This window comes from Culex pipiens, chromosome 3 (genome assembly GCF_016801865.2).
Source record: "Culex pipiens pallens isolate TS chromosome 3, TS_CPP_V2, whole genome shotgun sequence".
NCBI lineage: Eukaryota > Metazoa > Arthropoda > Insecta > Diptera > Culicidae > Culex > Culex pipiens.
The window spans coordinates 108,627,085-108,654,021 of record NC_068939.1 but is presented as its reverse complement, the minus strand read 5'-3'; the positions used below and the strand labels follow the sequence as shown (position 1 = coordinate 108,654,021).

The 26,937-nt window shown below is 40.1% G+C and overlaps 4 protein-coding genes across 4 annotated transcripts in view; 3 read left to right on the top strand and 1 right to left on the bottom strand.

Annotated features, from left to right (window-relative positions):
• The window catches only part of LOC120421495 (uncharacterized), a 117,711-nt gene extending 111,743 nt beyond the window's left edge, over positions 1-5,968 (top strand). The window contains exon 12 of the mRNA XM_039584713.2: positions 4,121-5,968. Within this exon, the coding sequence (XP_039440647.1) occupies positions 4,121-4,735 (615 nt within the window). The 3' untranslated portion in view covers positions 4,736-5,968. The remainder of the gene's footprint in view (positions 1-4,120) is intronic.
• Positions 5,969-6,034: 66 nt separating this feature from the next.
• On the top strand, positions 6,035-9,170 carry LOC120421512 (uncharacterized). The gene is made up of 4 exons (XM_039584730.2): positions 6,035-6,084; positions 6,785-7,917; positions 7,992-8,243; positions 8,296-9,170. Exons 1-4 carry the CDS (start codon positions 6,035-6,037, stop codon positions 9,168-9,170), a joined length of 2,310 nt encoding a protein of 769 aa, XP_039440664.2.
• A 65-nt stretch (positions 9,171-9,235) lies between these two features.
• On the top strand, positions 9,236-10,028 carry LOC120421519 (uncharacterized). The gene has a single exon (XM_039584737.2). The coding sequence runs from the start codon at positions 9,236-9,238 to the stop codon at positions 10,013-10,015; it is 780 nt and encodes a 259-aa protein (XP_039440671.1). The 3' UTR covers positions 10,016-10,028.
• Positions 10,029-19,299: 9,271 nt separating this feature from the next.
• On the bottom strand, positions 19,300-24,592 carry LOC120421482 (uncharacterized). Its single transcript, XM_039584699.2, has 3 exons — positions 23,637-24,592; positions 20,166-20,559; positions 19,300-20,042 (listed from the first exon to the last, which is right to left on the bottom strand). The coding sequence occupies exons 1-3, from the start codon at positions 23,701-23,703 to the stop codon at positions 19,829-19,831; spliced, it is 675 nt and encodes a 224-aa protein (XP_039440633.1). The 5' UTR covers positions 23,704-24,592; the 3' UTR covers positions 19,300-19,828.
• Between the last annotated feature and the right edge of the window lie 2,345 nt (positions 24,593-26,937).

The window sequence follows — 26,937 nt, the reverse complement described above, 5'->3', positions numbered from 1 at the left end:
TAGCAAATGAATATTTGGACTTAAATGAATAATTGAATAAGTTGGGCTTATGAATAACACACAACTGTGCATTTATTCTAGAGTCAGATCCATACAGCGTCAGTGTTTATTTGGTCGAAGTGTACTAATTCATTGGCAGATCTGATTCTAGTTGTAATGTACGACAAGACTACTGACGGACGTGACAGGACGAGGGCCCAGTTTAGAGGTTTCAACATCAACAATGTGCAGCTGGACCACCCTCCCAAAAAAAAAAAATAATTCCAGATCTTATCAGATCAGATCATATATATGTTTAAGGGGAACTTTTTTTTGCTGTGTAGGGGAAAGTGGGGCAAGACGACCATATGGGGCAAGAGGAACAATCGCTCGTACGATCGTTATTCTTACAATTTCCAATATTTCCAATATTGGCGTCATCCATAAAGTATGTCACGCAAAAATCGGCCAAAATTAACCCAACCCCCCGCCCCCCTCCCCCTTATGTCACACTTTGTCACGCAAGGTTGAACCCCCCTCAAAAAAGTTCTTCACATTTTGCCAGAAACCCTCCCCCCCCCCCTTGTTTTCGATGGGATTTTTTATAGTTTTTATTTCTTTAAACTCTCATAATTTTGGTATTTATGCCAATTTTAATATGAAAAAAATATAAGTTGTCTAATTATTCATTTTTTAGAATAAACATTGCGATATAAAAAACTTTTTTGTAACTTTTAAAAATTGGAACACCTTGTATAACATTCAAGTATTAAAAAATCTTGAAATTTGTTTTTCACAGCTTTGTATCTATCAAGTTCAAACCATTTATAGCAGTTTTCTTATGAACACCCTGCTTTCAAAGCATTTATTTTTATCGAGCAAGAATTTGCAAAATATCGAAGTTCCAGCTGAATAGAAAAAATGTCTCTAAAAAATTACCCTGCAAAGTTAGAAAAAAACACGAATGTCGTACAATTTCTCTCTGAGATTTTCAAATCGGACAATTATTTTCTGAAATACAACCTCACAAAAAATCGAATCGATAAAAAAATGTTTTTCTAAGTGCCAAATGGTGGTCTAAAATATGAAATGAGGAAAATTACCTATTTGTAGACATTTTCCATTTCAAAATATTGAAATTGCGTCATTGCAATACAACGCAATGAAACGTCACCAACGCTAAAGAGGTCAGACCTACTGCCTAAAGTTTGCCACAGACATGATTTGTTTAAGATGGTTGAGAGTTCTATTATCAAAAAAAAATATATGAAAGCCCCTGGTGAGGATGGCATTTTTTACATTCTAATTAAAAAATTACCAGAAGCAACTTTGAGTAGCTTGGTAAAAAATTTCAACAAATGTTTTGATTTGGCATATTTTCCCAGTAGTTGGAAAAATGCCAAAGTAATTCCGATTTTGAAACCGGACAAAAATCCTGCCGAAGCTTCAAGCTATCGGCCCATTAGTTTGCTTTCATCTATTAGTAAATTATTCGAAAGAATAGTTCTTAGTAGAATGATGACGCACATTAATGAAAATTCAATTTTCGCTGATGAGCAGTTTGGATTTCGCCTTGGGCATTCATCTACTCATCAGTTGTTGAGAGTTTCGAATTTAATTCGAAGCAACAAATCTGAGGGTTGTTCTACTGCTCTTCTAGACTTAGAAAAAGCATTTAACAGCGTTTGGCATAAAGGTTTGATTGCGAAATTGAAAAGATTTAATTTTCCGATTTAAATCGTGAAAATTATCCAAAATTATTTGACGGATCGTACTCTGCAGGTATGTTATCAGAACAGCAAATCTGATCAACTACCTGTACGTGCTGGCGTCATTTTGGGTCCAATATTATACAATATTTTTACTTCTGACTTGCCTGATTTGCCCCCAGGATGTCAGAAATCACTTTTTGCTGATGATACAAGCATCTCCGCCAAAGGCCTTCGTGTCATCACAAGAAGATTCCAAAAAAGCTTGGATATTTTCAATTCTTATTTGAAAGAATGGAAAATTACTCCAAATGCTGCAAAAACTCAACTTATTATTTTCCCTCACAAACCAAGGGCTGATTTTCTTAAACCAAAAAGTCACCACATTATAAAGATGAATGAGGTAAATTTAAAGTGGGAGGATCAAGTGAAATATCTTGGACTTGCTTTTGACAAAAACCTTACTTACAAGGATCACATTGAAAGTATACAGGTTAAATGTAACAAATATATTAAATGTTTGTATCCACTTATAAACAGGAATTCTAGACTTTGTCTCAAGAATAAACTATTAATTTATAAACAAATTTTCAGACCTGCCATGCTTTATGCTGTGCCAATCTGGAGAAGCTGTTGCTTAACCAGGAAAAAAAAACTTCAGAGGATCAGAACAAAATTCTGAAAATGATTCTGAAACTTCCTCCCTGGTTCAGCACCAGTGAACTTCATCAATTAACCGAAGTTGACACTTTGGATGTTATGTCCAATAAGATAATTGATGCATTTCGACAAAAATCATTGCAGTCTTCAGATGCATTGATCCGCTCTTTATGTAGTTTCTTAAGTTAGTTTTAAGGTATCCCATTTCCCTTTTGTACATGTAGGACCTCCTACATTTGAAATCACTGAATAGCGAAAGCTACAATATTTCATGAATAAATGAAAGTTGCTAGTATTCAAAATTGAGGTGAAAAGTCATCGATTGTGATTGGACACTCAATATTATTTTAACTGAATGAATGTACATAGAAGAAAAAATCTGAATAAATATAAATTAAAAAAAAAGTTGGTTGAGTTTGAGCTCGGAGTGTTCAAACAACAACATAGTTCTGTTCGCGGAACAGAGAAAACATAAATATCAATAAATAATATCTTGGATTATCCCGAGAAGACGAAAGTAATTTGAGAACTTAAAGATCCTAAGTTTCTATGGATTCGATTTCTTCATTATCCTTCTAGAGCTTTTCGTTCAATGAATGTCCTTTTTAATATTAGTATTCAGTCTGCCAAGACGGTGTGATTGTCTTTTAAGCATGAACGTTATTGATATTGTTCTATACTAGACCAATAACACTTTATGTTATTTATTACAAGTTTTGTTATTCGTCGTTATTATTTTTTTTATGTTATTAAATGGATTTTTCAAGAAGAATCCATAACACTTTCTGTTATTTCACAGTATTTGTAATTGAAATGGCATGCATTTTGTTACTACCGTCTGGCAAGTCAAGTCAAGTCAATTTATTTAAAATCAAGAAACCTAATTTTGAAAATCGAAGTAAATTGCACTCGAGTACTTATAATTTTAGTTGGGATTATCAGATCTTTGATATGATTTCCTATTTATAATGGTCTTTCCTTAAACCCCTTCCGTCCTTCCTTAAAATAGACGCTGTCGTGCTATCTTGTCGCACCCGCCATTTCGACGTTCCGAGAAAAACGCGTTTTAATGTTTGACCATGCATAACCCAAAATAGAGCATGCAATGTAAACAATAACAAACAAGTTTTGTTTTGTTGACCATTGTGTGCATTGTCCCGAAGTTTGGTTGAATTTGGTTGCCGAAGACCCGAGTTATAATAACAAATGTTTACGGTAGTCTAACTTGTACGTGCGTCAAACGCGTTCTAATCCCTTTGGCCAGTTGTCGCACTTACATCAATTTTCAGGGAGTGACAAGATAGCACGACATGATTGAAACTTCTTTTATATGTAGAGTGACAACAATGCACGGAGTTTTTTTCGGTTTTTATTGAATATCTCAGGATTGAAATCGAATTTTGGGGATCTGTGAAGGTCAAAAGGTGAGGCATTGTTAGCTGCACAAAATGGCGTTCCTAACTCAATTTGGCCCAAAATGCACGTGCGACAAGTTAGCACGACGACGACGAAATGTAAATCTCGGATTTTACTGAAATTCGATTTTTGTCTAACTTTCCTCAGTGAGCAGGGACATGATTTTCAGACGCATGGTTCTGATTAAAATGATACTTGAATTCTATAATTTTTTTCCATTATTTTTAATTTATTTATTTTTTGTTATTGGGTTTTTTTTATGTTTATAATACTGCGTTTTGCGATAAAATTGCTTAATTTGAAAATTCCGAAACTTGTTCTCAACCGCATCTCGAATCTTTCCCTCCCCTTCACAGAATTTGGCCGCCGAAAAGACCTACAACGACCTGGACGTTTCGCTCAAGACGGCCAACGAGCACCGGAACGCGTGGTTCGAGGGCGTCCAGCACTGCAAGCTGGACGAAACGCTGTACACCATCATGGAGCGCATCGTGCGGGCCGAGGTGCACAGACTGGTCGTGGTGGACGACGAGGAGAAGGTGATCGGTATTATCTCGCTGTCGGACATCCTGCTGTACCTGGTGCTGCGGCCAACCGGCGACGGAATCGGCAACTCGGAATCCCTGCGCGCGACCGACCCGCGGCTGCACAAGTCACCAAGCAGCAAGCTGGGCGCGTCCCAGCGGGGAGACAGCAACGAAAGCATCGAGGAGGAACCGGCCGACGAAGCTGAAGCGGCGGAGGTGGAGGGGGAGGAAGGCGCCGCCGAAAAGACTGAACCAGGGGCGGAGGAAAACGGTGAAGGGGAAGGGGAGGAAGCGATTGTTCCGCCACCCGCCGCCGAATCCCCCTCCCAGCGCAGCTCCAACGGTGGTTCGCCCGTCCCGGATATGTTGAACGAGGAGCAAAACGCCATACGTGATACACTAGCAGCAAATGTCCAAAGAGAAGTCGGTTTGGTTAGCGAGTAAAAACGAGAACGAGTACGAGAAAGGCTCCTGCAATTTTAATCACCGTTTGTTTGTTTTTTAATCTCTATCGTTTTTAAGTTGACCTTTTTAGCGATGGGAAAAGTGTTTGTTAGACCTCTTTCTTTCGTGCAGATTTATGCTACCAAAGTGAACTTCAGCAAAGGGAAACAAGCAGCATTCGCAAACTGATATAAATACATTTTTTCCTGTACAGACGACAACTTTTTTGTTTTGCAATTCGTGTCTTGCATGTTTGATTCTTTTTTGTAACTACTGATTGTGTGAACGACGATATTAAAACAAAAATGAAACGAAAACTGTTGTGAAAGAAGCACATTAAAGGCCTTATCAATATACAAACATGAGATAAATAAAAGAATAAAAAAAGCAAAATGATTCTAATATTTTTGAAAACGCCACTGCAAAAGAACGAAGAACGAGAGAAGCATTGTGATCAGAGTGCTGCTGAACTTCCTTTCCTGAGCTTCGAGACGCATGTGATTACGAGTGGGGAAGCCAGAGTCATCCATTATTTCAAAAACAAATCGTTAATTTCCCTCAAGCATCGAGAGAGAGAGAGAGAGAGAGCGCGCGCGAGTAACGAGTCGAGAAGAAACTAGTACAAACCAGGGGTGTGTAAAAAGCAAGACATTGAAACAATACAATTTTGAACATACAAGCAAAGCAAACCAAGTTATTCAACGTGTGCGTAGAAATTTTTCAGCAAACCGCTTACAGTTAGAATAATCGTACATACCAAACATGCTGTACTGCTATGGATGTAGTTAAAACTTTCTGTTTATACCAGACACCGACAGACAAAAACACACACACAGATTAAACGCAAATAGGGAGCAACACAACTTTCGAGAGCAGACTTAACAATTGTTTGTTTCGGGAGAAAAAAAAAAAGAAGGTTGAAAACACGAAACGATGTTAGATAAACCAAACTTATTTCAAGATATCTATTTAAATTGAGAATCCTAAACTAAGCACACAGCTAGCGATAAGCGAAAAACTTATTAAGTAGTGTTGAAAACAAGAGCAAATTAAAGCTGCTGCGGAAAGTGACCCAATGTAAATTAAACAATTGAGAAAGAAAAAAAAAAATCAAACCAAGTCACTCGCCACCGCCAGGTCGCTTATTGCAACTATTCGGTTAATCGATTATCCTATTGCGCTAGAGACAAAAGAAAGAATTTCATATCTGTAAATTATTATTTAAAACAAAAACACAAAATATGGCCGAGGTCGAGAGTGAGTGGAATTCAGCAACTATTATGTATTGAGCGCGCGGCAATGAGAGCGAGAGAGTGCGAGTGTTGTGAGAAAGAAGACAAAAAGATATGGTATGTACATTAAACTGTTGATAATTCATGTAAGGAAGAATAGTGAACGAGACAAAAGAAAAAGATAAACCTCCATTGAACATTACACTAAAAGCTAATAAAGATAACAAAATTTAAACTAAAAAAAACAGTTTCATGAAATAAAGGTAAACCAATCGAAAATGAAAAAAAATTGTTTGTTTCGATTTCGATCATAAAAGAACGCCTTTCCCATATGGGTCATTCCAAGTCATTCCACCCCAATCGTACACATAATAGGGCAACATTTTCTGATCAAGCTAAAATTTTGTGGAGCTGCCCGAGCATGGGTAAATAAATAATTAATTTTGCGCTAAAACGATGTCTCAAAGCGAATGCTTTCATTGAAAACCGGAAATTTCAAACTTGATTTTAAACATTTTTGATATACCCCCTAAAGAAATGACTTGAAATTGTGGAAAATTTTCTAAGTCAGGATGCCACATTTTGGTATTATTTTGGTATTGAAAGGTTTCATCAAATTCCTCTGAAACCCTGGGATTTTTTTTTATAAATTTTGGTGAGATAATTATTTTGCGCTAAAATGACTTGAAACCAGGGGGTGGCTCATAAAAGATGCATCCGATGTGTTCGGATGCATTATAATGCATTTAAACTTGCCATTTTATTGCCTGCCTTTGCTAACCAAACGTCTTTCTCCTTTCCTTGCAGACTAAAATAGTGCCGTTGTACTGACTATCACAATAGCAGCAAGGATGAATGCCGAAGAAAGGGGGCAGATAAAGGAGCGGTTCTGGAAACGTGTCCAGAAGGTGATCGGTCTCGTGCCGCATCGAGTCATGGCCTTGCTGGATATGTTCGACCTGTCAGCATCGCAAGTCATCGCTGAGGCAAGTGTGGAATGGCCGAAACTCATCGAAGATGATGTCAGAAAGAGTGGTGTCGAAATTTTCGATGATGCCGTAAGCCGAGGGCTCACAAGGTCAAAGTACGATGTGTTTGGCCGGCAACAGAACGATCTGGCAACATTCACTGTGCATGCCGCTGAAAAGGTTTCGATCAACAATGTAGGCAAATTGATCCAAAAGTACGGGATACGCCAATTCATCGAGGGCTCACCTGTACTAGCGAGACGGTGCCAAGAAATTGGTACAGACCAAGTAAATCCTATTGCTGACGATTCGAAGAAAATGCTTCTAGAGAAGTTGGCCAACTACTACCGTCAGCACGAGGAATGTGGAGTCGACCCCGACTACTTCGTAGACTTGCCAGTGCTTACCATTTCAAACACCGGGGACCAAGCGACAGTACGTGTTACGTGCGCAGTATGCAAGAAAACACGTCCCATGTGCAAGCGTTCTGGTGGCAATTGGGTTACGAATAATTATTACCAGCATGTTCGTACACATTTACGGGGAGTGGTCCGTAGAAGAGAAGAAGAACTGGCAAGTCTAAGTTCAGAAGAGGACACGGATAGCGATGGAGATGGCGCTCACGGGGATCGCGCTGTTGGTGGTGGCAGTGGAAGCGTTGAGGAAGCTGATGTTGGCGGTGGCAGTAGTGTAGCTTCGAGAAACGATAGCGTTGACGAAGCAGCTGTTGGCGATGGCAGTGGTGGAGCTTCGAGAAGCGGTAGCAATGAGGAAGCTGCAAATGATGGTGACAGTAGTGAAGCTGCTATTGTCGATGGTGAAACTGTTGTTAGCAGTGGCGATGGTGGACCTGCGGAAAGCGGTAACGATGGTACAGCTCCTGTTAGCGCTGGCGGTGATGGAGCTGCTGGTAGCGGTGTATGTCAACCGAGCAGAAAGTCGGTGGCAGACTTGATCAATCAGTATCAATACGCCGGCGAAGGTAGCAGCCGTCACCATCATCACTTGCGGGGTGGGCATTTTCTGAGGAGTGACAACAAAACGTCGGGAAACTAGAACCACGGGACAGTGCAGCCGAATGTCCTGTGGCAACTTCCAAGGCTTATAACCTGATTAAGCTCTATGAGACCATCGCATTTAAGAGTGCATGCAAGTTACACTACACCGATGAAGAAAAGGACATGTCGTTGTATCGATACATAATGGCTGGGAAGAAGTATCATGAGTTCATGGTTGGGAATGTTCCCGGCATAAGCCGAGCTACCCTTCTAAGGCACATGGACAAACATACAACGGACATTAAAGATGGTAAGAATGTTTGGTTTAATCTTAAACCTTCATTAACTTCCTATTTTTTCAGGGGTGATCGACGCGGCGGGTCTGAAGCGTTACCTGACCGAGAACGGCTATCCGCTGACGGTGATGCTTGCGGAGGATGGGACGAGGGTTACCCCGCGTGCCCAGTACGACGAGCGAACAAACACTTTGACTGGACTAGTAGCTCCGCTTGACCACACGGGACTTCCCAAACGAAACTACTTTGACGCCAGCAATGCGCAGGATATGGCTGACAAGTTGAAAAATTGCCGACTGGCAAGCACTGCATACGTTCAACTAGCAGTACCTCTAGATCCAAATGCGGCCCCGTACGTGCTGTTCTACATGGGTACGGACAACAGCTTTACGTATGCAGATGTACTCAAGCGTTGGCTTCACACCATCGACTTGCTGAAGAAGCATGGCATCACCGTTTTTGGTATAGCTTCAGATGGGGACCCAACTCTCCTGAAGGCAATGCTCAGCATCATGCAATTGGCAGATGTACCGTGTGATGAGCTAGGTGTTAGATTTCTTTGGAAACTTGTTCAGCGCACCTATCTGTACCAAGATATAACGCACACAGTGAACAAACTAGCGCGCAAGTTGTTCAATCGCAAACGAGCGTTAATGATTGGTACATCGGTGGCTAGCGTTACCCACCTCGATGCCCTGTTGGATAAGGTTTCGAAGGACAAACACGGTCTCACGTACGGTGATCTTCACCCGACCGACCTCATGAGCTTTCGACCTACGGAAAAAGTAATGGAGGAAGCCGTTATCAACCTGTTGGAGGAACATGTGCCTGGTAGCGAGGGCACGGTAGTGCTGCTCCGCTACATGAGCGCTATATACCGAGCATATACTGATGTATCGTTGGCGCCGATTGAAGCCATCTCAATGCTCTGGTACAGTTAATCTATGGCACAATTGTTGGGTTTAAATTAAACACCGTTTATTTCCACAGGGAGGCGTTGTTTTTCATGCGGGCGTGGAGGAACTGGACATTGAAGAATAGAACAAGCAGCTTCCAATGTGTGACAGCAAACACGTACGCTTGTCTTGAGATAAATGCTCACAGCCTTGTGCTGGCAGCAAGAGACTGCCGCGATCGTGGCCGACCCGAGGAATTCTTAGTGAGGTGTTTCGGCAGTCAGGACGTCGAGGCGACATTCCGGAATCTTCGATCGATGACGACAATGAACCATACTCAGACGAACCTCACTTTCAAGGAAATCGGCGAAAAGCTGCGGCGAGCTCACATGCTGCATCAAATTCAGCACCGTAACCGTATTAAGTTTCGATTCCCTGGTCACACGGGTCCGACCAACGTGTCCGTGCTACCGACACTGCCGACGGATGCTGAAATAAAAGCCGCACTAACCAGTGCTGAGGGGAGGGCATCTGAGGTCTTGGGCAAGCTTGGCCTCTTGCAGGCTGAACAATCTTTCGAGTTTAGTGTACATGCCCTCGGGGACCGGAACTGGGAAGACTTGATCGTTTCCGATAGTGAGTCTGACACGGAGGACCATGAAGACCATGAACCCGGTCAGGAGGTGTATGAAGCTAAGCATCTGTTTTCAAACTTTTCGGGCCAGATCGCGCTGCCTAACAGCACGTCCGATAAGCACATCTACCTGATACGAGATGACCACGGGAAGGTGTTTCACGTTAAGAAGAGTAGTGTAGTGTGGATGCTTACTGCGTCTAAGGTTCAGGAAAAAGCTCGTATGATACGTTACAAACAGCCCATGCCTAACTAGGGCAAGCTAGGTTGATTAGGCTCATAAGTAATACATATTATATAATGTCCGTACTCTTAGAGTGTGCTTTACTATCCTTGATGACACTCTGACTATTCAACCTCCAAGGTGGTGGTTGAATAGTCAGGGGGGGTGTTATACCCGGGTGTTTGTAGTAGCCTATGTACTGGTTCCTACAAACACCCGGGTTATACTCTTTGAAAAATGTTGCCCCTAAATGTATGCAACCCATGAAATGGAAAAAGTTTCAAAATTCGTCTAAGTCCCGGAAATGGGGAAGTGTTCTTGCCTGCGAAGGCACCACTGAGCTGAGGTGAGATGAATACGTACCCACAGTTGTCTGAGTTGGGGCAGCGTAACGAGTGAGCTATGATGAGCGCGCAAACATGCGTGCGCTTCATATACGTGTACCGTACACTGTGTACGGACGCGGCGGAGGATGGGTCGCGGTACATTGACTGAGTCGGTGACCATTTCGGTGGTAAAGTGGTTAAGCCAAATTGGCTTGCACGTCGCTAAGCCAAATTCGCTTATGGGATGCTAAGCCAAGTTGGCTTAAGAAGCAAAGTTGGCTTGGATTGAACATGTGTCCGCAGTACAAGTAGAAAACGCATGCGGCTTCAAGTGATCATGACCAGCGTACGCCCCGTATATGCTTACTGGTGTACGCGGATGATCTCTGGTATCGGCATCCACCTTTAGGCAAAGTTAATTTAATGGTAGGCGAAGTTCGCCTACATAGAGAAAAAAGTTTGCCTCAAGTAGGAAATTTGACTAAGTCTGGGAACGGTACAAGTGGGCAACGCATGCAGCGTCAAGTGCGCAGACCATCCACCTCTCGGTATGTACCGTCTAAGTAATGGGGACAGTGATGGTGGCAGTATGCATCGTCGAGTGCGCATGACCAGCGTACCAGCGTACGCCCCATATACACTGACCGGTGTACGCGGATGATCTCTGGTATCGGCATCCACCTTTAGGCAAAGTTAATTTAATGGTAGGCGAGTTTCGCCTACATGGGAAAAAAGTTCACCTAAATTGGCAAAATTTGCCTAAGTCTGGCATATGAAAAAGGTTGACATGGTAGGCAACCTCGGGTGCGCATCCGTCCACTTCGAAGGAATGTACCGTCCTAGGACTGGGAACATCGTGTGCGCAAACCCGCGTACACTCCATATACATGGACTGGTGTACGCCGATGAGCTTAGGTACCGGTATCCACGCTGAGACAAGGTTTACTTAAGTGGAGGCCAAATTGGATTACTTGGAGGCGAGTTTCGCCTACATGGGAAAAAAGTTCACCTAAATTGGCAAAATTTGCCTAAGTCTGGCATATGAAAAAGGTTGACATGGTAGGCAACCTCGGGTGCGCATCCGTCCACTTCGAAGGAATGTACCGTCCTAGGACTGGGAACATCGTGTGCACAAACCCGCGTACACCCCATATACGCGGACTGGTGTACGTGGACTGGTGTACACGGACTGGTGTACGCCGATGAGCTTAGGTACCGGTATCCACGCTGAGACAAGGTTTACTTAAGTGGAGGCCAAATTGGATTACTTGGAGGCGAGTTTCGCCTACATGGGAAAAAAGTTCACCTAAATTGGCAAAATTTGCCTAAGTCTGGCATATGAAAAAGGTTGACATGGTAGGCAACCTCGGGTGCGCATCCGTCCACTTCGAAGGAATGTACCGTCCTAGGACTGGGAACATCGTGTGCACAAACCCGCGTACACCCCATATACGCGGACTGGTGTACGTGGACTGGTGTACACGGACTGGTGTACGCCGATGAGCTTAGGTACCGGTATCCACGCTGAGACAAGGTTTACTTAAGTGGAGGCCAAATTGGATTACTTGGAGGCGAGTTTCGCCTACATGGGAAAAAAGTTCACCTAAATTGGCAAAATTTGCCTAAGTCTGGCATATGAAAAAGGTTGACATGGTAGGCAACCTCGGGTGCGCATCCGTCCACTTCGAAGGAATGTACCGTCCTAGGACTGGGAACATCGTGTGCGCAAACCCGCGTACACCCCATATACGTGGACTGGTGTACGCCGATGAGCTTAGGTACCGGTATCCACTCTGAGACAAGGTTTACTTCAGTGGAGGCCAAATTGGATTACTTGGAGGCGAGTTTCGCCTACATGGGAAAAAAGTTCACCTAAATTGGCAAAATTTGCCTAAGTCTGGCATATGAAAAAGGTTGACATGGTAGGCAACCTCGGGTGCGCATCCGTCCACTTCGAAGGAATGTACCGTCCTAGGACTGGGAACATCGTGTGCACAAACCCGCGTACACCCCATATACGCGGACTGGTGTACGTGGACTGGTGTACACGGACTGGTGTACGCCGATGAGCTTAGGTACCGGTATCCACGCTGAGACAAGGTTTACTTAAGTGGAGGCCAAATTGGATTACTTGGAGGCGAGTTTCGCCTACATGGGAAAAAAGTTCACCTAAATTGGCAAAATTTGCCTAAGTCTGGCATATGAAAAAGGTTGACATGGTAGGCAACCTCGGGTGCGCATCCGTCCACTTCGAAGGAATGTACCGTCCTAGGACTGGGAACATCGTGTGCACAAACCCGCGTACACCCCATATACGCGGACTGGTGTACGTGGACTGGTGTACACGGACTGGTGTACGCCGATGAGCTTAGGTACCGGTATCCACGCTGAGACAAGGTTTACTTAAGTGGAGGCCAAATTGGATTACTTGGAGGCGAGTTTCGCCTACATGGGAAAAAAGTTCACCTAAATTGGCAAAATTTGCCTAAGTCTGGCATATGAAAAAGGTTGACATGGTAGGCAACCTCGGGTGCGCATCCGTACACTTCGAAGGAATGTACCGTCCTAGGACTGGGAACATCGTGTGCGCAAACCCGCGTACACTCCATATACATGGACTGGTGTACGCCGACAGTGTTGGTGGCAGCATGTAGCGTCGCTTGCGCTCGACCTTGCCAGCGTACGCCCCATATACTTTATCCGATGTACGCTCATGAGCTTTGGTCAAAAAATGAAGAAGAAGAAAAAAAAAAAAAAAGAAGAAGAGAAAAAAAAGAAAAAGAAGAAGAAGAAAAAAAAGAAAAAGAAGAAGAAATGAAAAAAAAACGGGTTAAAAAAAATATTTGCATGACGAGTCGGGGTCACCATATACGCTTACTATTCCAGATGCAATTCCACACGGACAGGGACCCTGGGGTCGGGAAGTGCGAGATCGTCGACCCATGTAGTAGCGCACGCGTGTATGGTGGCCCCGTCTACGGGCACGGAAGAGGTCCCGCAGAGCATGCCTACCTTCGGGGGAAGCAATCTTTACCGGTTCCGGGAGTGGCCAGGACGTGACCAAACTCCAGGCTGGGGGGTACGGGGACTTTCGTTCAACACCGATGCATACGTCCGCGGACATGATGTCCCGATTTGCCCCGACTTGTGATGCAGGCGGTTGGAGATCATTTTTATTGCATACAAATTTTAAGTCGTCTTTTGGGGAACGCTCTGCTTTCTCGTACCTATGGGGAGTCAAGTTTGGTAATGGAGGCCCTTCATGAGCGTATATGAAAACTCCATCATTGAACCGGGATCGTCATACGCGGTTTTACGGGAGGTGCGCACTCGAAGATACATACACGTATCTACCACCGAGAGCGCGAGCCAACCGTAGACCGGTGCCCCCGTATGAGCGCAGGCCCGCAGAGAGGACCCGACGAAGGTGGGCGAGAGGAGATAGGGACGGAGACGGAGAGAGGAATCGGATACGGGTTCGGCTGTTCGGCGGGAGCTCACGAAAGTGTACGAACGCCCGAACAGAGAGGTGAGGTGTGGTGTGAGCGTGACCGTGTTGTTAACATGGACGTCATACGTGGTTCTTCGGAGCGGTGCGCACTCGGAGATGTGTCGGAGATGTATCTACCACCAAGAGCGCGCGCCCATCCCAGACCGGTGCTCTCGTATGAGCGTACCTGACTGTAGAGGGTACGGACACGACGGGAAAAGGAATCGGAGAGAGGTACGGCTGTTCGGCGGGAGCGCACGAGAGAGTGTACGCGAACGCCCGAACAGAGAGGTGAGGTGAGGTGTGAGCGAGACCGTGTTGTTAACATGGACGTAATAGGTCAGTCAGCGATCGTATCGTGGATTACGTGTGACTAGTGTTCTAGTACGAACGAATGGGAACCTATTTGGGAACCTCCAGTACGAGGGTATCGAACCGTGGCTTTGAATGAGGTGCAATGCATTGGGATGACATTTGACTACATTTGGTTGACATTCGGGTGGCATCCGATGTGGTGAGACACCCTTGCTTGAAACCCAAAAATGTTAAAGCTGATTTTCATTTTTTTTTATACCCACTAAGATTTTTTTTAAAAACGTTAAAATTTCTCTAAGTTGGGATAACCAAATACTTTGAAAAACGAGTTAATCGACAGATTATTGAATTTTGGTGAATTTCAATCCAGTTTCATTTTAATAACACTTATTTTTCAATCCTGTTATTTTTTAAAATCTTCAAAAACTTCAAGCACAGGCCGTTCATCAATGACAAATGCGTTCGATGTGGTGAAGAATATCACTAAGAACAACATGGAATCATCAGGTGGCTGTTGCATATGGATCATTTCCGTTTTTTCACTAACTGCAACTGTTGCACTAAAAATGGTATGAAAATACCAAATTTTGGTATTTCTTGTGCAAATTCCAGCGACCAAAATGTGCCCTTGGTTGCCCAGTAATAGATGGTAAAATACCATGAAATCATATCAAAATCATGTATATGGAAGACCACAGGTATACCAAAATCTGATTTTCCAAGGGCGTGGGAATACCTAAAAATAAAACCATGGCAATACCAAGTTTTGGTATTCAAGCAATGTTCAAAAATCCAGAAGATCTCAACTTGGTATTGAAATGGTTTTATTTTGAGGTATTATTTTACCCTTGGAATAACATGGTTTGGTATTGTTGTGCCCTTCTACATACAAGACTTTGGTATGATTTCATGGTATTTTACCATCTATTACCGCGCAACCAGGGACACATTTTGGTCCCTGTTATTTGCCCAAGTAATACCAAAATTTGGTATTCCCGTGTTATTTACCCCTGCTCGGGTGTTGATGCCATCTGGAGCTACACGAGAAAAGGGCGGATAAGCAGTTTGACAGCTGTATTTTTTTTAATTTCAAGACAACAGGTAACTTTCTCACAAAACTCGAAGTGTTAAACAATAGCTGACTTTCAAAGCTGATCAATTCTCTAGGAAATCGACCTTTTTCTTTTAATATTAATTTTTGTATTTTTTAATCCGGCTGAATTTTTTTTTGTGCCTTCGGTATGCCCAAAGAAGCCATTTTGCATCATTAGTTTGTCCATATAATTTTCCATACAAATTTGGCAGCTGTCCATACAAAAATGATATATAAAAATTCAAAAATCAGTATCTCTTGAAGGAATTTTTTGGTGTCTTCAGCAAAGTTGTAGGTATGGATATGTACTACACGGGAAAAAAATAATTTAAAAAAATGAATAACTACGACTATTTAAAAAAAATACCTAAAAATGGCTATAACTTGAAAACGGTGCACTTTATCAAAATTTCACTAAAATACTTTTTGATTGCAAATTCGATTTTCGACAAATTTTTGGGACCAATATTCCGATTTTTTGAAAAAATCAGTATTGATTCATAAATTCATAACTCGGTCAAAGATTTTTTGCCCGTTCTGGAAATTTCTAAAAAGTTGGCATTTGATGTCCCCTAAAACATATCAGAAAATGAGAAAATAGTGTTTTTTTGCAAATCAAGTTTTAGTGACAAAAAGTGTAATTAGAAATCGAAAAAAAAAATTTACCATGTACATTTCATATTTCATTTTTGTATGGGCTGCTGCCAAATTTGTATGGAAAATTATATGGACAAACTAATGATGCAAAATGGCTTCTTTGGGCATACCAAAGGCCAGTTTCAGCCGGATTAAAAAATAAAGAAATTAAAATGAAATGAAAAAGACCGATTTTGTAGAGATTTGTTCACATCTGAAAACTGGTTGCTCAACTTTCACATAGAGCTCTAATTTTACATAAAATATTGACCTTGTGTTAACGAGAAAATTTTACATAAGTTTGTTTTGACGTGAATATTGAATTTTTCATTACCTCCTAGCATGTGCACGTTTTGGTTTAATTTGTGAGTGATTTGAGTGAAGAACGCACTTGATAAGTAACCTGTCATGGAAAATTTCAAATGGGCAGCACTGCCCACCATTGAAAAAACGGCTAATATCCACTTTTGGCAAAAACGAGATATTAGCACCAGGTGGTAGAGGACGTTCCAACGCATCTTCTGGACCTTGAATTTTACTGAAATAGTGTTTAGACTTGGCTGCCGATGCGAAAAACCAAACGGCTAATATGCCACTCTTATGGGAAATTGCCTTGACGGAGATTTTGTGACAAACACTAAAACGCGTTTTTCTCGGAATACTTGATTTGGCATAATAGCCGAATTTTCAATTATGGGCAGAGCAGCGGTAGCGAAACCCGAGCAGGGGTAAATAACACGGGAATACCAAATATTGGTATTACTTGGTCAAATAACAGCGACCAAAATGTGCCCTTGGTTGCCCAGTAATAGATGGTAAAATACCATGAAATCATACCAAAGTCTTGTATGTGGAAAGGCATAACAATACCAAACCATGTTATTCCAAGGGTAAAATAATATCTTAAAATAAAACCATTTCAATACCAAGTTGAGGTTTTCTGGATTTTTGAGCATTGCTTGAATACCAAAACTTGGTATTGCCATGGTTTTAGTTTCAGGTATTCCCGCGCCCATGGAAAATCAGATTTTGGTATTCCTGTGGTCTTCCACATACATGATTTTGGTATGATTTCATGGTATTTTACCATCTATTACTGGGCAACCAAGGGCACATTTTGGTCGCTGGTAGTTGCACAAGTAATACCAAAATTTGGTATTTTCATACCATTTTTAGTGCAACAGTTGCTTATTTAAAATCACCAAATAATACCAAAATGTGGCATCCTGACTTAGACAATTTTCCACAATTTCAATTCATTTCTGTAGGGGGTATATCAAAAATGTTTAAAATCAAGTTTGAAATTTCCAGTTTTCAATGAAAGCATTCGCTTTGAGACATCATTTTGGCGCAAAATTAATTATTTTGTCAAAATTGGTCAAAATTTTCCCATAGTTTCAGAGGAATTTGATAGAACACTTTAATACCAAAAGAATACCAAAATGTGGTGTTCGACCATTGACAAATTCTGCAATTTTGCAATATCAAAACAATACCTTAATTTGGTATGATACCACATTTTGCTCTTGCATAATCCTTAAGACAAATTTTAAAGGGTCCAGGAATGCCAAAATTTGGTATTGATACCAGAGAAAGGTATTATTACGCATTTCCCTTGTTATTTACCCATGCTCGGGAAGGAAGCCAGAGATGGAGAACAAAAGTCTCTAGAAACCGTTCCCTCTCCTTTCCAGCCACGTCAGTTCTAACAGAGGTGGATAATATCCACTGGATATTCATACAGCATTCTGGCAGAAATGTTCCACCGTTTTGGCACGATTCTGGCAGGACCAACTCTGCTAGAATATTTCGTGACTGGGGTTGTTCTGCTGTTCATAAAGTGATTTCTTGGCCCCTCTTCTTGGGAGGTGCGTACTAGCCATTAAATGAAAACTACTTTCATGTAATTTGGCTCCAAAAAAAAACAAAAAGCCAACATTGCAAAAAAAAACTTTTTCCTGGTCAATGCCAAATAATTGGCACTTTTTAAGCTAAAACCTCGGCTAAAACCGAATTCTCGACTGGAGTGGAGTGGAGTGTTGAAATAGCATTTTCTTCTCGAGAATTTGCTACAAGTTACATTTATTCGTTCCAAAAATCGTTTACCTAAACATTTAAAATGAAAGTCTGGGAAAAATCTCTTTTTTTAGACGTGGAACTGCTAAAGTAGAAACCATAAACTTATATTTTTTTACTTATAATAGCAGTGCATTATGATCCTTAAACAAAATCCTATCATTCAATGTAAAAATAAGCCTTACCAGAACATTTTGTTTATTGATTTCAATTGGATTTCTTAAATTTGATAAAAAGTGGCTTTGTTCAGTAAATAGACAAACGCGAGAAAATGTTCTATTATTTTCTGAGAAAAAAACGGTCCTGACATCATAATCTACCATTTAGGAAGTGATGCCGAAGATTTTGTCGATATGACCTCAAAATGGGACACCCTACTCAACATGTTGAAAGTAACTTTTTGCAGTTCTGCTTGCCTGTCCTTCCGGAGAAACGAAACGACCTACTTTGCCCTATAAAAAAAGGATATAAAATTAGTACTTTTCAGCACTGTTTTGAATTGTGTCATCTTGGGGGAAAGCACACTAAAAGACCAACCATGGCAATTGATACCATATAGGGGAAATATACCCATTTTAATCACTCTAAGCCGTTCGACTAATTCTCATCACTTTTGCCATTTTCCGCTATTAAATCAACATTTTCAGATGTATCAACAATGGAGAGTTGCTTGTTCACTTTTATTTGAGCTATTTATTACTTTGGAACAGTCAAAAACACTTCATGAAAGCTGTAATTCGTGATCAAAGTGCTGATAGGCCGATAATAGAAATAGGCTGAAAAATGGAATAGTTCCCCTACGATGATACCATGATACGCACCGACGCATTGTTGCTAAAATCACCCCGTGCTTGAATAGAGTTATTTATGCCCGACCCCACGCACACTAGCATGCTCAAATTGGGGTCTCGAGGCGCGACGCCTATACCTTTTTTGCTGGGGCCGATTTTTCCAAAAAATGCCAAACTTTGAAGGCCTGAACCGAGCTCCAGGTTGCTCAAAACTTCATTTTATATATCTAAACTTGCGCAAGGATCTGGCCTACACGCCAGTGATGTTGAAAGTAAACGGTTTAGTGGCAAAAATGCCTTAAAAATTGTCATTTTTTAAAAAATCTCTTTTTACGTATAATCAAACTCAGTACCCCACCGGAAAAAAAAACCTCTGAATGCCCGCCAAAAAGTCATTTTTGTTACACTCTAATGTCCACAATTATATCTGGAGCAACATTTGAAAGGGGATATTTAAAGATATTTGTATAACTACTACTGAGATCCTAAATCCTTTCGGTAGTCGTGCTAGTGTACTTTGAGGAGCATTTGTATGGGAGGCCGAAAAATGTGACATCCGAAAGGTTAAAAATAAAACGCAATTTTAATATTTAATCAATCATTTTTATTTCAACAAACAATGGCCTCTCACTCATGCACTCTCCCAAACATTCACTCACTCACGCTTGCTGTTCATATATATTTTGCTCACTTATAACAGTGAAAATAAGTAAAACATTCTGCAGAATACTAAACACTAAATATCGGCTACCTTCTTCAGTCAGTCGAGCGTCTCGTCGAGCTACGGGTAACTTGCTTGTAAGGGAGGGTGGGGTTGGTTAGTAACGTTAATCGATGGTGTAATGCTAGGTAGTTTGGTCGGTCTAACAATTTGGCATAATTATCCGAAACCGTTAAAACTCAGTCGTTCTAGTTGGCAATCTAGGGAATTGTTGCATGCGCTGTTAGTAGAAGTTATTTGCCAGGATGGGAGGGGGTGGCGTTAACTTTTTGCAAAACTGGGCTGAAATCACAAGAGAAAGAAAGAATGTTAATATTTAATAACCCTAACGTACATAAGTGAGCCGCTTGTAATAAATAATAAATAAGTGTGCTTGTTCGCTGGCGAGTGCTCCCCAATTAGAGTTCGTCAGTGATTCTTTTGGAGGAAATTTCCACCGTCTCGACCGAGCCCTTCACACGCTTCTCTTGGGCGGTTTTGTTCGTGAACTGGCTCGGGATGAACGTGACGGTGTCGCCCTCACTGAACACGGAATTGTGCTCATCGTGATCTTGCGTGGGTGTTGACGGATCGGGACTCGTCAGTGTGATTCGTGATGTTGGTGTGACGTGGCTGTTGTTGATGTTGATGTTGTTCCCATGTGCGTGAGTGTGAATTGGTGTCATTGGCGAAAATAAAAGTAAAATTGAAGCAACCACATAAAACCAAAACAACCGCAATCCAACAATACATTACCTGTCCCGAGCTTGAATTTCCGCATTAACGGTAACGCCACGTGGCTTCCGGAAGTCACATTCCACGGCGAAGGCAGCATCTCCGGGCGTAACCAGATCCGGATCGTGCTGAACGACCACGATGTTTGAGTAAATCTCACCGTTGTTGATGGTTTGGCACTGGTCCAGGTTGAACTTCATCTCCAGCGTCTTGCCGGCTCGTTTTGGCTTAACGAAGCAAGGTTCGCTTTGCTTGTAGAAACTACCCCGCGTGTACATGACGCCGTCAAAGTCCTCCTCCGTTTTCAACTCGACTCGCATGGAATCAGCTCCGCAGCGCAGGTTCACCTTCTGCAGGCCACGTGTTGAGGCGTCAATCTTGAACTGGTCGCCCAAGTCTTGCTCGAAGAGGCTCTCTGTGGAGATTTATTAAAGATACTGAATTAGTAGGTTCAAAACGACATCTACAAAATAAAATAATAAATTTTGTTCGAGAAAAATATGTCGGGGAGTGTGGGGTAATTTGGACACCCTAAGGAAATTGCTCTGCCACGGGCTGTATGGATATTTTAAAGGAATGTGGATGACACCAGAGGATAATAGAGACCATATTTTATAGAAAAATTTCATTTATTTCGATAAATTTTAATGAAAACCTCATTTTTATCGCAAAAAGTAAAAGGTGTCCAAATTCACCCCCACATTTTTGTGTGGGGGTAACATAAACACCCCTATGGGGTAATTTGGACATGCCTTATGGGGTAATATGGACATACCTTTTGGGGTAATATGGACACCTTTTTTGTGGTAATTTGGACTCATGTTGAAGTTTAACATTAGATTTTTTGAGCATGTTTTATATCCTTCAACCTGGTTTTTTAATTGCGTTATATTTTTAAGTGATTTTTTCCTCACAATATTTCATCAAAGGTTTAAATAATGATTTTGTGATAGAACTATAATTCAAAAGGAAGATAACAAAAAGTTCAGTGTAGTATACATAATTTAATTTCCATTCTGAAATTATTTAAACATTGATTCTGGTTAGGCACAAGTATAGTTTTTAGTGATTAAGGTATCCAAATTTATCCAAACCAATCTTTATATAGAACTAATTAACCTGAAACTATCATTTTTTTTTATTTTACATTGTGTAGCTTTTCAAATTTAAATATTATTGTAAACTAGCATATAGAAATTAGAAATGTCAAAGAAATTAATCAAAAACAATCAACATTAGAGTCTAGTTGAACGCCAAATGTGCAGTAATCAGATTTTCATCCATTCGAATATTGAAATAAATTTATCTAAATTAAAAAAGGGGTTTTGTGAAAGTTCTCATTGCTCACATTCCTTTTGAGTGTTTTGACATTTTAAATCCCTCTAAATTTATCTGAATCCCTTTAAAAACTCAACCAATAGTGAAATGTTTCTTTTTTTTTTGCCTGACAGGTAGACTTTCAGGTATTACCCCACAAGCCATGTCCAAATTACCCCCATAGCATGTTCTATCATAAATTGCAATTTTTGATGATAAAAATGGATAAAATGCACAATATGTATACGTACATATCTCAGGCATCGTCCAAGCAACCCCCTTAAATAAAAATTTCCACTTTTTTGCCATATAATCCCTGCAAAACCTTATTTCCCAAACCTCAAAAATTAGAACTTAAGGCAGTGCCAACCGGCCTTTGGAAACATTTACATATTATACCAAAACTACTTAACCTATTCCGACTTTTTGGTCCCATAAATCGAAAGATCCCATGAAAAGCTTTCAAATGAAGGTGAAAGCGAATCATTATGTCCAATTATTGATTTTCTATGATTTTTGAACAATGGGCGTTTTGTTACCTGTTCCGAATATGATGTAGTTTACAACTTATTTTGCAAGGTTTTACAATATATATTTTTATGTGTTATTTCTTTGTCCCCTTTTTTGGGAAAATTGTGAAGGGAGAGGAAACAAAATCTTGACACGCACTAATTCTCCATACAAACATTGGATAAAAACCATTCGTGTGCACGTGCACGTGTTTCTGGGGACCCCAAATTTTATGCTTTCCCTCGAGTTGAGCCTGCGCAGAAATTTTTTTGGTCGGTGTTATTTCGTTGGCCATTTGTAGAATATTATTGAACAGCACAAACGAGGACAGGCGGCATAGACTTTTTCAAAACGTCTAAATTATTTAGTAATGTATTTGCAAAACATAAATTCAATAATTTAAGAACTATAATATTCTGATTTGTTAAAGTGTTGAAAATAGGTATAACTTATTTCAAAATTCAGATCAAAGAATCGGAAGCAAATGAATGGTTTTTTGAAGCTTTTTGAACAGTTTTCAGAAAAGTATATGGTTGAACCAACCGCCGGTGAAAACTCGATAGTAAAGAACCGCCATCTGTGGTGATTCGGGACTGCAGTCTGAATAGGGACAGCAGGTTATAGAGCACTTAAAAGCTTGAAATTTGGAAATCGATGCACTATTTTTGTTAATCTATGTCTGTTCTATCCGAAACCAATGAATAATATCCAAATATTGTGCAGTAACAGTAACAGAAACAGTAACAAGGCTAATGCATCTATCCCAATTCACCCAAATGACAGAATTTAAAAAAGAAACGAACGTGTATCTCAATCAATTTTGTTTTGTTTGCAGGCTTTCCCCTTCAATATTGGCTCGAAAATTAATTAAAAAAATTGATAAAAAAAAACTTCAAAATTTCTATGGAAACAGACGTGCAATCAACTGAAAACTATTTATAATTTTCTGCGTTTATAAAACTTTTTAGCATGATTGGACCAGTTTAAATATATGTACTACTTTGCATTTATGTAAAACTTTTTTTACAATTTACGCGAAATGTTGTTTTTTTTTTGTAGAAACTTAGATTTTTGAAAAATTGCATGTCAATTTACCAATGTTTAAATGCACATTGCATTTTTTTTTGTATTCAGCAAAGTTGTTATTCTACCAGCAAGGCGGGTTCGTCACTTGACGTGGCAAATTTCATTGCAGTTCCACAAATTGCAATTAAATAACTTGTTAGTTTCATATTCAATTTGAAATAGAAACCCACAAAACACAAGAATTTACTGCATGAATCAAACACATTTATCAACTTTTGAAAGTTTGTAGAATTTTTTTTCACATCTAATGATAAACTCTTTGCGTAATAACAAGTATGTGATTTTGTGTCTCTTTAACGATAATGATAATCGCGACAAAAAAAATCACAAGCTATTTGTCTCGCCATCCAAAAACGAGAAACCAATTGTCTGACACCGGTGTCATACCGAAAACAACCTTCACCACACACATATTTGGTGTATTTGAGCCGTACAGCGATGAGCTAACCGGTTTCAGCCTCCCCGTTACGATCACTGCTCAGGAATTGATTCACCACATCACATCACATTATCAAACTCTGGATTCACTTTCGATTGGATGATTACTTTTGGAAAGTAGTGCAAAACTTCTTTAATTACCTTCGGTTCTAGCCTCCATCAGCATCACCGCCATCAACACGCCGTAAATCACCAACTTGTTCATCATTTTCTGAGCTGAAAGCTAACTTTTCCAACCGAATCGCCTCAAGTCACGGTTAGCACTGCGCGAAACCACCGTTATTCTCGGTTCTTCTTCTACACACCTGTGGTGAGGAGGGAAGACACACGTCTGCTTGGAGCACGAGTTGATGACTGGTCGTCGTACGCTGGGCCAGCAAAGCTATTATATGAAGCACAAACAAAAGCTTGCCTCAGGAGGGAGCTTTCTGTGGGGGCCTACGAAAAAGGGTTATCAGTGCTGGAAAGCTCGGAGATTCTTTCAACTTCGTTCCACGTGCTCGCATTCGGGTCTGGAGTTCTTCCGAAAGAGAGCGAGAGAAAGGGAAAACACACAGGTGGAGGTGGTGGCCAAGCTTAGAAAGAGAACCTGAAACGCTGAAAGCTTGCTTTTCCAGATCACATAACAGCAGGCCACGAACCAGCTGCGCAGACAGAGACGGAACGCGGTGGAAAGTGAAACTTGTTGGCACGTGTGAGGGAGGAAAATTGCCACCAGCACGGAAGATAGCGAGAGTGTTTTGGTATTTATTTAGCCTGGCAGGGAAAATGGAAAATGCATTTTTATTGGTTTTCCTTTTCTTAGTTCCTGGTGCGTGCAGTTCGCGGTTTTGCCAAAAGGCGACGACGACGACGACGGTGGCGAGCAGCGACTGTTTGCAGTTGCATAACGATAAATAGCTTTCTGTTTTTATAAAACACTCAGTAAAGTTTGTATATAATTTGCTCTACATTTAATCATATCATTAGACTGTTCGTTCACACTATAGCGTAATTCGAGCATCAATCATACATGCTTTATGAACGATATTTAAAATAACAGCCATTAAAACTAAATCAAAATTCCAACCATTTCAAATAAGCGTTCTACAAATATTTCAATACCCCTTTCGCACCATCAATTTCACCACACACATCTAAAATGGTTTGCCAATATCAGAGAGATGTGTTTCATCTGAGATATTGCCAAAGCCCACCCGGCATAATCGGCACAATTGGCTTGTTCACGGTTTATCTGAATAAACTTGTAAGCGAAGCAGCCAATTGATTGGACCAAGTCCAATATGAGACCTCATACCCTATACAGCACCGAATCACACGCATGCATGCTGAACTCGATCGATTTTGGTGGGCCGTATTAATTGTATTGGTTTTGGGTGTTGGTAAATCAGAAACGTTAAACTGGGTTCAGATCGGTGCGATGTATCGAATCTGATAATAAAGGTTTTAACCATTCAATTTAATAAGGCTGCCCAGCAAAAAATTGTATAAATTTGGAAGGTGTAATTTTAGAATGTGAATATTACTTCTTTTATGATGTAATTTTACCTCAAATTAGACTGAAATAGCGACATTACACCAGAGTAGTGGTAAAATTACACATTTTTTTTTCTGACATAAAAGACATAAAAGTACCCCTTCCCAGATGTAGTATTACCATGATTTTTTTTCTGTGTGTGCATATTGTCATAAAAGTGTGAGCTTTTTGAAGAATACTGCAAAAAATATGATGTATCACTTAAGTGTTTAAAAAACGGGAAATGTTGTTTTTAATTAATCTGGTGTTGAACGTACTTTTATGTTAAATTCGGGAGTCAATTTAGTGATAACGGTTTTTTCATCGAAAAATACAGAAATAGTTTTATATCCTCATTTTTCGTTAATCAACTGAAAATAATCGTGGGAAATGTTATTAGAGGGGAAATATAATGTAGAAGGGTAGATTTTTCATTTAGAACAAAAAAAGGCCACAAAAATAAGGATTGCAAATAACTGTACAGTAAACACAGAAAAAAAAATCATGGTAATATTACATCTGGGAAGGGGTACATCTTTTATGTCAGAAAAAAGGTGTAATTTTACCTCTGGAAATGTGCAATTTTACCCCTTTTCTGGTGTAATGTCACTTTTTCAGTCTAAAATGAGGTAAAATTACATCATAAAAGAGGTAACATTCAACCTTCCAAAATTACGGCTTCCAAATTTACATTATTTTTTACTGTGAAACGGATTTTTGCGGATTTGTACATCAAAAATTAACCCAAATTCAAAAGATATTTGAATTGATCAAATCATCGCAAACATGATTCTAAACGTAGGGAAATGCATTTAAAATTGATTTCAGTTGATTGCAGTTGATTGGAAAAGCAAATTATTATGTTCAATAACCGATTTTCTACGATTTTCGAACATTAGGCGATCTGTAAACTGTTCCGAATATGTGAGATGACTGCATAATGCCTTTTACAACGGTTTTTCATGCAATGTTGAAAGCATGTCAAGTATTCAACATTTCTCATTTTTTTTTGTTGCTCCTTGATTTTGGCCAAGGGACATAAACTTTGGAAAATATTTGCAACGTCAGAACGAAAAATTAAAGAGGTTTAAAAAAACGAAAAACGACAAAGGTTTTAAAACTATTTTAGTCGTTTGTTTTGATGATGTATTTTTTTCGGAATTTTGAGTATGTCATCAAATTAGGCGACCAATTTTAAATAGAAATCACTTTTACACCAAATTTTCAAACCACCACTATTTCAAGTAGAAAATGAAAAGGCCTTTTTTAGAATGTTCAAAAATAAAAAGGGTCGTACTGCACCGTCACGAGATGTCAAAAATGAAACGCAAATTAAAAGGAGGTCGGGCAACTTTTTTCCAATTTCGTGTGAGTTGCATCCATATCCCTATTTTGTGTAGAATATGAACTTGTTCCGCTGCAAATATTTTTTGAAGTTTATGTCCCTCGACTCTGGCCAAAGTCGAGAATGGGGGAGGTTGATAAAAAAATAAAATGCATTTTACACCAGTCCAGTTGTTTTAAAATCATTAGTTTTTTAAATAACAAAGCAATGAAAAAAAAACTTTTTGCGGTACTGTGCATTGGAATTTAACCAAGATTCAACATATTTTTAAGCGAGCTCAAACATGTTGAACTTGATTATGAATGCTGAATAATGCATTTTAGATTGTTTTCAGCCGATTAAACCCCATTTATTAAAATTTCTTTTTGAAAAACATATGTTTTAGCCCATAAACTTTGAATTTTTTTGCAGCGGCCTTATTGAAACTTGTTTCTACAAATAAGGCGACATTGAATTGAACATTGATTAATTACAATACTCTCTGAAATTCAAAATAACTGAAACAGTTACTTTTCTACCATAATTTAATTAATAATTTAAACATACTAAAATATTTGAAAATAGCAGAAAGAGAGAAATAA